This window comes from Euprymna scolopes, chromosome 30 (assembly GCF_053919585.1).
Source record: "Euprymna scolopes isolate OS-2025 chromosome 30, ASM5391958v1, whole genome shotgun sequence".
Lineage (NCBI taxonomy): Eukaryota > Metazoa > Mollusca > Cephalopoda > Sepiida > Sepiolidae > Euprymna > Euprymna scolopes.
The window spans coordinates 6,077,266-6,092,089 of NC_136511.1; the positions used below are offsets into that span (position 1 = coordinate 6,077,266).

Below are 14,824 nucleotides of genomic sequence, written 5' to 3' on the forward strand. Positions count from 1 at the left end.
ACCGAGTCAGAAAGTGCTCATAATCTAATTTATAAAATGATGTAATAATATAATATTAAACGTGTTAAGGAATATATACCGAGTCAGAAAGTGCTCATAATCTAATTTATAAAATGATGTAATAATATAATATTAAACGTGTTAAGGAATATATACCGAGTCAGAAAGTGCTCATAATCTAATTTATAAAATGATGTAATAATATAATATTAAACGTGTTAGGGAATATATACCGAGTCAGAAAGTGCTCATAATCTAATTTATAAAATGGCAAAATGGATGCGAGCATTTGTGCATGTCCGCGAAAGGCTTTTTGCATCGGGGTTCTCACATCGGTTCGATTCTGTGAGAAGTTTTCGTATACTTCCCAGATCGTAATATCTCGCATTCGCAAATGGAATCCTTTCCTTTTTTTTTTTTTGATCGAGTTAAACAAAATTCCCACTGTGGCGTCATCTCAGGTGTTTGTTTGGCTTTTTCTTATAAAGCGAAACTGTTTGAAAAAGCGGCAAAGCATTTAAATCATCATACGTTCGATTGACTATGCTTAAATTCAACGTACACAACTTCTGCTTGAGCGATGGTGACATCGGTTACCATGTTACGTTTTTTTTTTTCACCTCCTTTCCATCCTTCATGTTATAGGTTCAAGCCTGCCTACGACCACTTTTTTTTTTTTAACCTCACCTTCTTTTCCTCCTTCACATTACGGGTTCCAGCCTACTACCACTTTTTTTTTTTAACCTCACCTTCTTTTCCTCCTTCACATTATGGGTTCCAGCCTACTACCACTTTTTTTTTTTCAACCTCACCTTCTTTTCCTCCTTCACATTACGGGTTCCAGCCTACTACCACTTTTTTTTTTTCAACCTCACCTTCTTTTCCTCCTTCACATTACGGGTTCCAGCCTACTACCACTTTTTTTTTAACACCTCTCTCCACCCTGTTGTTTCTACTCCACCTCCACCGGGTTGCTTTTTATTCCCACCCTTACTAAACCACTGCAAAACACCCGGACAACACCAGGTACCCTCGCTAGTGCTAGATAAAGCAAGTGTGTGCAAGAATTCATTATTATATTCGGTCAGTGGTATATGCAGAACAAAGGGTGATCAATATTCTCAATAGGGCGGGTGTGTATCATTTGAGAAGTTTTATCACCACACAAGCAGAAGGACCTGGCATACAAAATCAACAATAGGTTCTTTGATAAGACAGGACTGTGTTTGAAATCAATGTTCCTATTGAGAGCACAACTGCACCATGATACTTGATTTTTCGCATTTAAAACTTTAATTCAAGTCATTAGATAAAAATAATTTATAAAGTCAATAGCAGGTTCTCTACATTGTAATGCAGACTATAATGTACTGTGAACTAAGTCACTGTGTGGAAGCATGTGAAGGTCCATCCTGATGTACTGTGGTGGGTTCCCGAGTAGAGCAGGAAATCAATCGATCCGATTGAAAAATATGTGATTTCACTGATTTCAATCACAATAAAAATATTGGTAGTGTGAAACATTTGTATCATTCAATCTTGGGCAACATCAGGTCTCACTGCCAGTATATATATATATATATATATATATATATATATATATATATATATATATATATATATATCAACAAATGATTAATAAAACATGTTAAAAAACATCTTGAAAAAGAGTTAAAAACATATTTAATCTTACTTGAAAACATATATATATACATACATATATATATATATATATATATATGTGTGTTTTCAAGTAAGATCTTTGACTTACTTGTTGTTTCATCAAATACTTCTGCATGCAAAATCCAATCCTGCATTTTGCTAATTCCTACCCTCTGATGAGAAGGAAAGTATTTCTTCGAAACTCCGCAGATTAAGGACCATCCATTTATCTAGTGTTTCCTTTTCAGATTAAATATGTTTTTAACTCATTTCAAAGTGTTTTTTAACATATTTTATTAACTGTTTGCTCATATTATAAACTATTTCCTATTTGGTTTTATCGAGCTTTTACATCTGGCTGAGATAATTTTATAAATATTAATTCTTTAATATGTATAATATACTTTAATTTTACCATCTTGGATCATTTTGGTAAATGTAATTGTAAGTTTTATTTTATTTTATATATATATATATATATATATATATATATAAATGATCAGACAATTCCAATATTTTTCCTCTGATTTCGATACAATTACCGATTCTGTATTAAATTCCCAATTCTGATTCTTTATAAATCTCTAAATATTTAACTATAAAATTGTTATTTTGTTCCGATTACTTTAAAAACACATCTTAAATTGCCTGTATTTTCTCAAACGTAAAAACACACTTGTGAGGGTGTGATCTAGAGATTTTAATCTTACTGGAAGTTTAAATCAATAAATATTTATTATTTATTATTACTACAAGCAATGAAAGACGTTCTTTTTAAAAACAGAATAAAATAAAATAGATAATTAAAGGAATCGGTTTTGGCATCGGAAAATATGCTTAAATTTTCCAGATTCTGATTTTTCCGATTCCTCCAAAAGCTCCAATTTTTCCGATTCCCGATTCCAATTAACCATCCCAACAATTATATATATATATATATATATATATATATATATATATATATATATATATATATATATATATATATATATATGAGTTATCTATGAAGTTATCAACTTGAAAGTATGTTCTGTTTTAATAGAAAATATCCTTTTTTTATTTCAAAATTTATGAAATCATAAAGGATTGTTTCTGGATATTTTCATATTTTCAACCTATTTTGGTGGTTGGCCTTTTTATCTAAGAACAGAGTGTAGTATCTGTTCTGATACTACACTTCACTTTTTCTGTCCTTGGTCAGTGGAGGAGAACTCCTTCTAGACTAAGACAATTTTTATTTTTCTTCCTATCCAGAGTTCCCCTTTCTGGGGAGCTGGATTTTCTTCAATTTAAAAACCAACCTTGTCTAACTCTGCCCTCATGAGGAGGCAAGTAAAAGGTAACATCATCCCCTTTCTGATGCCTTCCTTTTGTTATGCCATACCAACGTTTGCCAACTCTGTTTAAAGTTTTAGCTTTTATCATACCAAAGCAGACAATCATTCCAACAGAATCCTGGCCATTTAAGTAATGTTTTCTTTTCTGTTAGACTAAGGTATGATTTTGCGCAGCCCTAAGAGATCCACCCTCCCACATTTTACGTTCTCTTTCTGAAAAGGGCTAAGTTTAGTGCTAATCGCTTCAGGCGTCCCTACTGAAGAATACTGATGGGGCTGCTCAGGCAATTTTTATAGGCCAGAGTGCTCTTGCTCTTGGGTGATAGCTTTTCAATCCCCATTTTCCAACCTTGTGTCACATCTTCCCGTGGTGAGAGGGAGATAAATACCAACTCTGTATAAGTGAATGACGTCATCTCTTTGTGACATCAATTACTGAATATTTCCTAAATTTCAGCTTATTCAAAGTATTTAAACGATCTTTAAGAAACATATGCAGGACCTTCCATTCGAATATAGAATTATATTTCACATTTGCATTAAATTTGATCTATCGTCTTTAGACAATTAATCAAGCAAGAATCCATGAATTTCAATTTCTTCTTAAGAGCCCTTAAGCTTAAGTTAAGTTTTAGATATTCTCTAGAATCAGAATAATATAATAGATTTTGATCACAACTGGAAGAAAGATTGTAGACATAGCATTATAAGTTGCTTTTAGAAGACATAAAAGTGGTGCAAAACTGTTGTTCAGGGAATTAATTTTCCCTGTCAATTCTTCCAGTTTTATACCGGGTGTCCAAAATGTCACTGAAGGGTTTTGAACATAAATAGATTCTTTATTTTTGATATTTTTCTGTAATTTTAACCCAATCTGACTAAGATATTGGAAATTAAAAAAAAAAAAAAATACAAAATTCAAACGATCTTTAATTATGAAAAATAATGTCTTTTAAATGTTGCTCATTTTCAGCTTCACATATTTCTACTCTTTCCAAAATTTTGACAGACTGCAGAAACTCTACATTGCAATTTAACTCCCTTATTTCGCTCCATGAGCTGGTAGATGTCAAACCTCAAACCCTGCAAGAATTGAAAGAAAACATCAGGAACAAAATAAGGGAGTTAAATCGCAATCCAGAGATTCAGCAATCTGTCATGAATAATGTTTTGGAAAGAGCACAAATATGCAAAGCTGAAAATGGGCAACATTTAAAAGACATTATTTTTCATAAATAAACATTGTTTGAATTTTGCATTTTTTTTTTATATTTCCCAATGTCTTAATCAGACTGTAATAAAATTACAAAAAGATATCAAAAATAAAGAATCGATTTAGATTCAAAATCCTTCATTGACTTTTTGGATATCCTATATATTGAAGTATATATGAGGTGCCTTCAATAAGTCTCCAAACTTTTTGCACAGGCATTTAAAATTGTCGTAGACTCTTGAACATTCAGTATGTTATTGTTAATACATCTTATGAAATGACTGACAAATTTTTATGATTTTAGATTCAAAATGAACAGCTATAGTAGGAGTTGGAATACACCCTACTAAAGCCTAATTGTCGAAGTTGGTGAATTTCAAAAATGCAATCTGAATGTAAGAATACTTTAGAAGAAGAATGATATGCAATAAAATTCTGTTTCAAACTTAGAAAAAATGCCACAGAAATGTATGGAATGCATCAAACTGCTTTTGAACTATCTTGCAAGCATCGAGCATCAGTTTTTGAGTGGCATGAGAGTCAAGGAAGGCAGGGAGCTTGTGAGGGATAATGAGAGATATGGAAGGAGTAAGGAAGTCAAAACACTAGAGTTGATTAGCCAAATAAAGAATTTCATGGATAAAACCGTTATATATAGAGACAATAAGTAAACAGTTTGATGTCAGTGTGGGAACTGTACAGACGATTATTTGCAAGGAACTGAAAATGCGGATGATTTGTGCAAGTTTGTCCCAAGTTTTATATATTGAAGGATATGTTTAGAATTTTAATAAATTTAATTGACTTAATAAATGGGATTTTTTTAAAAATGGCTAACATTGTATTTTGTGTGTCAATGAGACTGATAAAAACCATCAAGTAGCTATCAACCTTTAAACTTCGACTTATGAGATAGGGTTGAGATGGGGGCTGGGATTATGTAATTTTGTGCTTACCCCATAGCTGGATGTTCTCTTTGGTGAAAACTGTCGTGTGTAGGCATGTCCTTCCGATTTAGGACGTTCGATCTTATCAAGATCACCAGTTGAATTTGAATCGATATCGGTAACCAACATGTCGCCAGCAGAATGGTGTCTCTTTACTGGTGTCCACTTTTTGGCTGGAAATAAATGATTAAATATTTTTTTAATGCATATAACAAAGCTTTACAGAAACAAGCATGCTCCATGTTTTTTCTTTTTTTTTTTTTGCTGTAGATAAGAAATGGAGACGCTTATTGTTTTATCCAGCAGTATGGAAGCAAATAAATAGAAACTTATATGAAAATGTTGAAAATGTGTTGAATTTTTTTTTAAATGCAGATTAAGAGGGAAAAGAAACTCCATTTTTTTAGGAACTAGAACTGTTCCAAAACTAGTGGAATAGATAAAACCCATTTTGTGTGTGTGTGTGTGTGTGTATATATATATATATATATGTGTGTGTGTGTGTGTGTGTGTGTATATATATATGTGTGTGTGTGTGTGTGTATATATATATGTGTGTGTATGTGTATATATATATATGTGTGTGTATGTGTATATATATATATATATATACATATATGTGTGTGTGTGTGTGTGTATATATATATGTTTATGAGGAAAATATGCTTATTTAATTATATTTCAACTTTTATTTATGAAGCTTGATGTAACTACAGAGCAAATATAAATAAATGACAAAACATCTATCTTCCAAATTACAAGATATTGTCCCTCTTACTGTTTATTTATTTCAGCAGAATTGAACATTTTAACATGCTGAAAGAAATAAATGATAAGATGAACAACCTTTTGGGATTTAGAATCTAAACTTTTTATTTATATATATATATATATATATATATATATATATATATATATATATATATATATATATATATATATATTTTTTTTTGTATCATTTTATTTCTGTCCAAGTTCTCAGAAAACAATGTGCCACCTTCTTGGAGCTAAAACTTCATATCAAGATAAGATACATAGATATTCCAGTAAAGTTCTCCTTCACCTTTTTCAAACAGAGTTAGTAAAGAAGTTTAGAATATAATTTAGTGCAGCTACACGATAATAGCAAAATTCAAATTTTTTTAATATTGAATTTCAAGGCAAACCAATGGTCTATTTAATTGTCGTGTTGAAGTAATGAATGCATCCAAAAAATTATGAAAAACGATAAGGTAGGAAAAAAACAACATTTTTTGACAATTTGAAAATTTTTTTTAAAATAGACTGTGTGGTTAAAAAACACTGGAGAGTTCCAAAGGGAGGTTAATAGCATGTAACTATTGCCAATTTTTTAAATTGTGCAATTTGCCTTGTTTTTAGCATAACTGAGTTACTTCCCTTGTTATGTCACATCTTCAAAAAGAAATATGGCAAAGTTTTTTTTCGCGATAAAGATCAAAAACGTGTTTTTTAAATAATGCGATAATATTTAAGTACTTCTGACTGATTACTTAATTGGCATGTCAGAAGTACTCAGATATCACTGCTTTTAATTGAAATCGACACAAAAAGTCAGTAGATATCTGAGTACTTCTGACATGCCAATTAAGTAATTGTTTTTTTGTTTCCTTTAAACTAATTTTATTTTTATTTTCTGAATTTCACTATTACAGTGAGTGTACCTATTTACAATGCCTCTCCACGGGACAGAGTTAGACACCAGGGTCGTTTTTTAACGTGGAGAAAAGGTACAAAAATAAAAAAAAATTGTCTCGGTCATGAAGGACTGCTCCTCCACCAAAAGAGAACAAGAAATGGAAGTGCAGCATCTGAAGACCAGATACTACACTTTGATCTTGACCAAAAGGCCCCTTACTATTACAGTGAGTGTAGTTGTACCCATGATTTCCTTCTTCCCAATTGCCAATTTTAATGTTTTGTATACATTTCTTGTTGTCTCTTGGTTTTGACGAATTCCAGGGCAAGAATTCATATAGTCCGATGGAGTATCCTGCTTTATGCTGTTACTTGAGGTAACCTAATTTGGAGAAGGAGCACCATTCCTTGTAAAATGCTGTGTGTCTCAGCCATACCGAGGAGGTTTTATTTGGCCTGTTGATACAATGTTATTTTGAATACTTTGTCAAAGTTTACTTGTAGGGAAAAATATCCTAACGCCAAATTGACCCGACAAACCCTTGTACACCGAAGGACAGTGTCTAGTAGGCATTCAAGCTCTCCCCAGTAGCCATTATGTTTGTGTGTGTATACAATACTGGAAAAACAAATATTTATCTTAGAATCTGAGAGCCCATCTTTCAAACTCCTCAGCCTAACATCCACTCACACCAGAGAGTATCCTATATCGTTACAAAGCCGCAATTCACCTATGCATGGAGTGTTGTTGCCATATCTGGGGTGGTGAATCTACCACTAGCATCTCACTCTTAGACAGGATCCCGCACTATCAGCCAAGCTCCAACCTCTGTCCCATCGCGACAATATTGCAATCCCTGTGCCTGTTTTACAAGTACTTTAATGGAATGTGCTCTGATGAACTCTTAGTACTTATGCCCTTTCAACGTACATACTTCTGACTACCATGGCAAGCAGCAAAATCCCACCCTTTCATTGTTAAGGTCCTTAGATGCTAGAAAGCCTTCTACTCTAAGTTTCTTTCTTGAAACTGCTAGACCTTGGAATTCCCTCTATGGTTCCTGCTTCCCTAACTGTACTAAACTGCAAAAGTTTAAATGTAATGTTAACAGACATCTTGCTGCTTTCTCCTGTTAAACATGATCTCAAATAATAGCCCCTTGTGTTTTTAAGTGGCAATATGCCTTGTTTTTTTTTGGGGGGGGGGTATTAATATAAATGAAAGCTCAATGTAACAGATTGAACAACAAAAACAAAAAAATGAATAATGAAAATAAAAATCGAGTTAATTACAATTAATCCATCTAATATTCGAAACAAGGAATAACAATTTTTAACCCTTAACCCATGTATTTTCAAAGATAAGATCTTTTCATCAGATTACAAAAATCATTTTTTTTAAATGTATTACAAAAGAAACAGAGATGAGGTGGTCATTGAAGTCATAAAATGCATGACCAAAAATATCCAAAACATTTTAATCAACCACAAAAAAAAAAAAAAAAAAAAAAAAAAAATCAATATAACTTTAAAAGCGATAAAAATAGCAAATAATAACAGTAAGGCCCGGTATACACACTCGAACATAGAACCTACGGTTCAAGATTCAAACCCTAATACAGTCAAGCTACACTGATGAGGTGTAGAGCAGTGAAACGTGTACATAGAGTACTGTTTTAAAGTAATATATATATATATATATATATATATATATATATATATATATATATATACATACGACTAATGGAGGTAGAGTACAACCATGCCTGGTCATAAAATAAGCTTATCTGTATTTAATTTTACAGAAATAGTATTTATTATTACAGAGGCAATACAGTACTGATTTCAAGAGTTAATAACAAAAAAAATGACTTGAGTGCCATCAGCTAGAATCGAAACCAAAACATTTAGCACTCCTGCTGTGTTACTTACTATTTAAGCTATCGACAGATAAGATTTAAAATTAAACCACTTGAAACTATGAATGAATTTGCGAATGTGCAAAAGTAATAGAAATATGTTGGCAAGTTGAAATTAAGATTTTTTGCATTTCAACTTGCTAACATATTATTGCACGCATTATCCATCCATCCAAACAAAGATTTTACTTATTATAAACCATCCTTGACGCATAATTACTATTTCCTGTTAATTTCAGTGTAATGTGACCAATAGTTTAACAGCTTATCGGTTAAATATTTACACACACACACACAATAAAAATATGGAAGTGTGAAAGATTCGCTAATCATTATTCAATCCAGGGCAACGTCGAGTCTCCCTGCTAATTAATACTAAATATATAACAAAGATAAATAACAGAGAGAAAAAGGAAGAGAGAAAGGAGAAAGGAAGAGAGAAAGGAGAAAGGAGAAAGGAAAAGAGAGAGAGAGAGAGAGAGAGAGAGAGAGAGAGAAAGGAGAAAGGAAGAGAGAGAGAAATGAGAAAGGAAGAGAGAGAGAGAGAAAGGAGAAAGAAAGAGAGAGAGAGAAAGGAGAAAGAAAGAGAGAGAGAGAAAGGAGAAAGAAAGAGAGAGAGAGAGAAAGGAGAAAGGAAGAGAGAGAGAGAGAGAGAAAGGAAGAGAGAGAGAGAAAGGGAGAGAGAGAGAGAGAAAGGAGAAAGGAAGAGAGAGAGAGAGAAAGGAGAAAGGAAGAGAGAGAGAGAAAGGAGAAAGGGAGAGAGAGAGAGAGAAAGGAGAAAGGAAGAGAGAGAGAGAAAGGAGAAAGGAAGAGAGAGAGAGAAAGGAAGAGAGAGAGAGAAAGGAGAAAGGAAGAGAGAGAGAGAGAAAGGAGAAAGGAAGAGAGAGAGAGAGAAAGGAGAAAGGAAGAGAGAGAGAGAGAAAGGAGAAAGGAAGAGAGAGAGAGAGAAAAGAGAAAGGAAGAGAGAGAGAGAGAAAGGAGAAAGGAAGAGAGAGAGAGAAAGGAGAAAGGAAGAGAGAGAGAGAGAAAGGAGAAAGGAAGAGAGAGAGAGAGAAAGGAGAAAGGAAGAGAGAGAGAGAGAAAGGAGAAAGGAAGAGAAAGAAAGAGAGAGAGAGAAAGGAAGAGAGAGAGAGAGAGAAAGAGAGAGAGAGAGAAAGAGAGAGAGAGAGAAAGAGAGAGAGAGAGAAAGGAGAAAGGAAGAGAGAGAGAAAGGAGAAAGGAAGAGAGAGAGAAAGGAGAAAGGAAGAGAGAGAGAAAGGAGAAAGGAAGAGAGAGAGAAAGGAGAAAGGAAGAGAGAGAGAAAGGAGAAAGGAAGAGAGAGAGAAAGGAGAAAGGAAGAGAGAGAGAAAGGAGAAAGGAAGAGAGAGAGAAAGGAGAAAGGAAGAGAGAGAGAAAGGAGAAAGGAAGAGAGAGAAAGGAAGAGAGAGAGAGAGAAAGGAAGAGAGAGAGAGAGAAAGGAAGAGAGAGAGAGAGAGAGAGAGAGGAAGAGAGAGAGAGAAAGGAAGAGAGAGAGAGAAAGGAAGAGAGAGAGAGAGAGAGAGAGAGAAAGGAAGAGAGAGAGAGAAAGGAAGAGAGAGAGAGAAAGGAAGAGAGAGAGAGAAAGGAAGAGAGAGAGAGAGAGAGAGAGAAAGGAAGAGAGAGAGAGAGAAAGGAAGAGAGAGAGAGAGAAAGGAAGAGAGAGAGAGAGAAAGGAAGAGAGAGAGAGAGAAAGGAAGAGAGAGAGAAAGGAAGAGAGAGAGAGAGAGAAAGGAAGAGAGAGAGAGAGAGAAAGGAAGAGAGAGAGAGAGAGAAAGGAAGAGAGAGAGAGAGAGAAAGGAAGAGAGAGAGAGAGAGAAAGGAAGAGAGAGAGAGAGAGAAAGGAAGGAAGAGAGAGAGAGAAAGGAAGAGAGAGAGAGAGAAAGGAAGAGAGAGAGAGGGAAAGGAAGAGAGAGAGAGGGAAAGGAAGAGAGAGAGAGGGAAAGGAAGAGAGAGAGAGAGAGAAAGGAAGAGAGAGAGAAAGGAAGAGAGAGAGAAAGGAAGAGAGAGAGAGAAAGGAAGAGAGAGAGAGAGAAAGGAAGAGAGAGAGAGAGAAAGGAAGAGAGAGAGAGAGAGAAAAAGGAAGAGAGAGAGAGAGAGAAAAAGGAAGAGAGAGAGAGAGAAAAAGGAAGAGAGAGAGAGAGAAAGGAAGAGAGAGAGAGAGAGAGAGAGAGAAAGGAAGAGAGAGAGAGAAAGGAAGAGAGAGAGAGAAAGGAAGAGAGAGAGAAAGGAGAAAGGAAGAGAGAGGGAGAGAAAGAGGGAAAGGAAGAGAGAGGGAGAGAAAGAGGGAAAGGAAGAGAAAGGGAGAGAAAGAGGGAAAGGAAGAGAGAAAGAGAAACAGAGGGAAAGAGAGAAAAGAAAGCTCTTTGCTGTGGTTGTACCTAGGAGGGTTCCTGCTGTGAATGTTCATGGTTGGAACTCAGTTGAGCATCTCGAGTTGAACAGAAACAGCAAGTAACTTCTTTTCTGTGGGGATGAGGAGAAATCACACCCTACTAGATTGCAAAGTCATTTTTGTACTTTGTCAAAGAAAGAAAGAATGCTTTGAGCAGCATCTTCCTAGATGCGGTATCCGTACTCTGTCTTAGGACATATCTGGCTCTTATACAGGTAGGGGATTGCATCAGGAGTAATGTACCTTCTGGGGGTGTTAAACTTGTGTCGATTCACAAAGTAACTTTTATGAATGCTAAAAAGCAAATAACTAATTGCTAGACTCTTTCTTTCTCGGCTTCTTTTGAGTCACTCTTCCTGTCACTTTCTAAAGCAAGTAAGTTTCCACAGGGATGTGGGAACTCAAAGTATTTGCAACAAATGAAAATCGTTTCAAATCCCAAAAGTAACAGGTGAAAATAGTGACCCAGTGTGAAGTTAGAAAATCCTCTAAAAACCCGGGTCAACAAAATCAGATTTCTCCAGAATTCTCAAACCTGCGAACCAAACTCCAGAATATCTAATGGACACCCGCCTCTATGCCTTTGGCTGAAGCAGAAGGTGGAAAGGAGTCAATGACTCGCATACCAGCTTCTTCCATCTTGCGTACACATTCCAACATACTAGTAGTAGTCAAGCCAAACAAAAAGAATTACTACCCACTCATATGTGCTAACAGGAACAAGGTAAACCAACACACACACACAATACCACACTGCCAAATACTCACATAAATATACTACTTAAATATGCCTGTTATTTACACTATATTTTGATTTGTTACTATTTACTTAATTTTCTTTCACCAAACATGTATTTGCATGAATGACTGCAAATACTTTGAGTTCACATGTCCCCGTGAAAACTACCTTGCTTTAAAAAGTGATGAGGAGAATGAATTGAAACAAAGAAGAAAAGGAAAGCGTGTAGCAATTAGAGTCATTTGCTTGGTTCGTATGAATCAGTTTGTGATTCAGTTGCCACAGACGTACAATGCTAGAATACATTCTTACGCCCTAGATTGAGTGATCCATTTAAATATCTAACTTCGAAAGAATTTCTCGTTCCTATTTATACTAGCAATCTGAAAATCCCAATCGTTTGCACAGTTTACATTTGATTGGCATTCCTGCCCAATCATGTCTAGTTTTTGTACATAATATTAGCTGATTTGTCAGCATTTAGTTGTGATAATAGGATTGGCAGTTTCATGCCTGTCTCTTCAAAAACTACATCTGGTATTTTTTTTGTGTGTCGTTTTTGTCTATCTTGGCTCCCGCACAGCTTTTATTCTCATCGAATATTGTTTTAAGCAATCATAATAATAAAAAATCTCTTCGGGTGGTTTGTATGCGGCCATTTTTCTATTATTACAACTTTCTTGAATAAATACCAGCACAAAATCGGTTGTAAAAACAAAGAAACAAAATATTATATCGGACAAAAAGGAAAGGAGAGAGTGAGTCACCTTGAAATATGGAATCAACAAACTAAATGTTACATATTTTCCTGCAAATCCTAGTTTGGTGAAATCCCATCTGTGAAAAACATTGCCATGGGGCCCACTTCCTTGCAGACTACAACATGGTTGTCTTAAAGTCCAATGTCAACAAGTACTTAGGAAAGCTGTCCTCTTAAGTAATGAAATTTTGTCCATTCCGTTGGTTTACAATCCTCTCATAATATTGCTCATCATTCAAATTACAACTGACTTTGGGCTGTTGTATCTCTGTCCCATTTGAGGGTTTTGGTAAAATGCAGAAACGCATCTGTCATTTGACTGGCCCCACACTTTTTCTTCACTACAACTTATCTCTCACAGACGTGATGTTGCTAGTCTCAGTCTTTTCTATAAACACTACCATGACACATGTTCTTCAGAAATGTCTTATTTATTCCCTGCTTCCTTTGTTCCAGCTCGTTTGACTTGTTGGTCTAGTGGTCTCCATTAATTCACTGTTCTGATATGAGATTGTAAAACAGCTTTCTATTCTGTTAGCTTCTTTCCAAAGACCGCATGCTCGAGGAACTCTGTTCCTGCTGACTGTTTTCTTTCTATCTATAGCTTTGATCCTTTTAATACTAAGGCCAATAGGTATCCTATGTCTTTGCAATAATCATCTTTCATTCTAGTCTGCTTCCCTGCAGACTTCAACATGGTTGTCTTCAAGTCCAATGTCAAATATTTTGGGAAAGCTGTCCCCTTAAGTCCATTCCATTCATTGTTTTCAGTCCTCTCATAGTATTGTTCATCATCCAACTGACAATTTCATTTCCTTTTGGCTGGTGAATCTCTTGTTGCATTTGAGAGTTCTTGATAAGGTGAGAAACATATGTAATTTGATTGGCTCATACCTTTCTTTTTTCAGTGCCCTCTCTCTCTCAGATGCAATAGTACTAGTCTCAGTCTTTTGTCTAAATGCTATTATGATGTGTTCTTCACAAATGTCTTATGTATCCCTACTTCTTTTGTTACAGTTCGTTTGACTCGTTGGTCTAGTGAATTCACTGTTTCAATACCACTATTGTAAAACAGCTTCCTATTCTGGTAGCTTCTTTCCGAAAACTGCATGCCTGTGAAACTCTTTCTGCTGACTGTTTTCCTATTTATAGCCTTGATTCTTTTAATACTAAGGCCATTAGGTATCTTGTATCTTAGCAATAACTATTATTCGTTCTGATTAGCTTTTTACATTAAGTGGGTTTATATCTTGTCTGGAGTTATTTCTATGAAAAATTTTGTAAAACTCATGCTACATGTGGCATTTGGCCTTGGTAAGTAGCGACTCATTAGTATAAAAAAGTGAACTTATGCTTATTTCATTCAATTTTATATTGACTCTGCATTTTTAAGTATTGATTATTTTTTTTTTTTTTTTTTGTATTCTTGCAGCTATCTCAAATTCTGGGAAGAACGATCCAGAAGTATCGAGATTCTTATAAGTAAAGGGAGGGAGGGAATTTCTTTTGTTTTTCCTTTTTTTTTTCACATAAAGCCATTGAGGAAGCATAAAATCTTTAAAAACTAATTTTAATATGATTTACAAAAAAAAAAAAAAGAAAAAAAAGATCCTGACAGTTTGCACGTCTTTTAATCATTTCATTTCTGAAAACAATGTTAGTCTTGAATTATATTATCACACAATTTCATGATTTTTTATTGCTTCAACATATATGTGGGTTTGACCGCCACTGCAATAGTTTCGGTTCGACCTGCTTGAATATATAAACAGGTTCAAGAGTGCTTCAGTACTGTGAACCTATTCCAGCAAGAATATGTCTATGTGTGTATGTATTTTTCAATTATTTTTTTTTTACTTGGGAGTCACCACTTATCAAGGCCCAAAGGCCACTCAAGGATCAGGGTTAATGAATATAAGGTGGTAGTGTGGACGTATACAGCTATATATAAAAAAAATGTTGAAATTAATGAAGTGTGTGTTTTGGGGGGGTTTTTGTTGAAAAAAAAAAAAAAAGAGAGAAAAAAAAAAAGAGAGAGCAGATTTTTTCATTTTCAATTACAATAATAAAAACATGCCCCAACATTAACTTTAACTCCAAAATACCAATACAAATTTTTTTTTTTTTAAATAAAAATGAAAAAATGATGGTCTGGCCAGGCATGTGATTTACCAACTCGAG

General features: G+C 34.4%; 1 protein-coding gene across 5 annotated transcripts in view; it reads right to left on the minus strand.

The window, feature by feature from the left end:
- LOC145254643 (cyclin-dependent kinase 14-like) overlaps positions 1-14,824 on the minus strand; it is a 659,020-nt gene that overhangs the window by 56,172 nt on the left and 588,024 nt on the right. For all 5 annotated transcript variants that reach the window (XM_080113265.1, XM_080113264.1, XM_080113263.1 and 2 more), the window contains one exon: positions 5,169-5,332. In XM_080113265.1, coding sequence (XP_079969391.1) covers positions 5,169-5,332 — 164 coding nt within the window. The remainder of the gene's footprint in view (positions 1-5,168; positions 5,333-14,824) is intronic.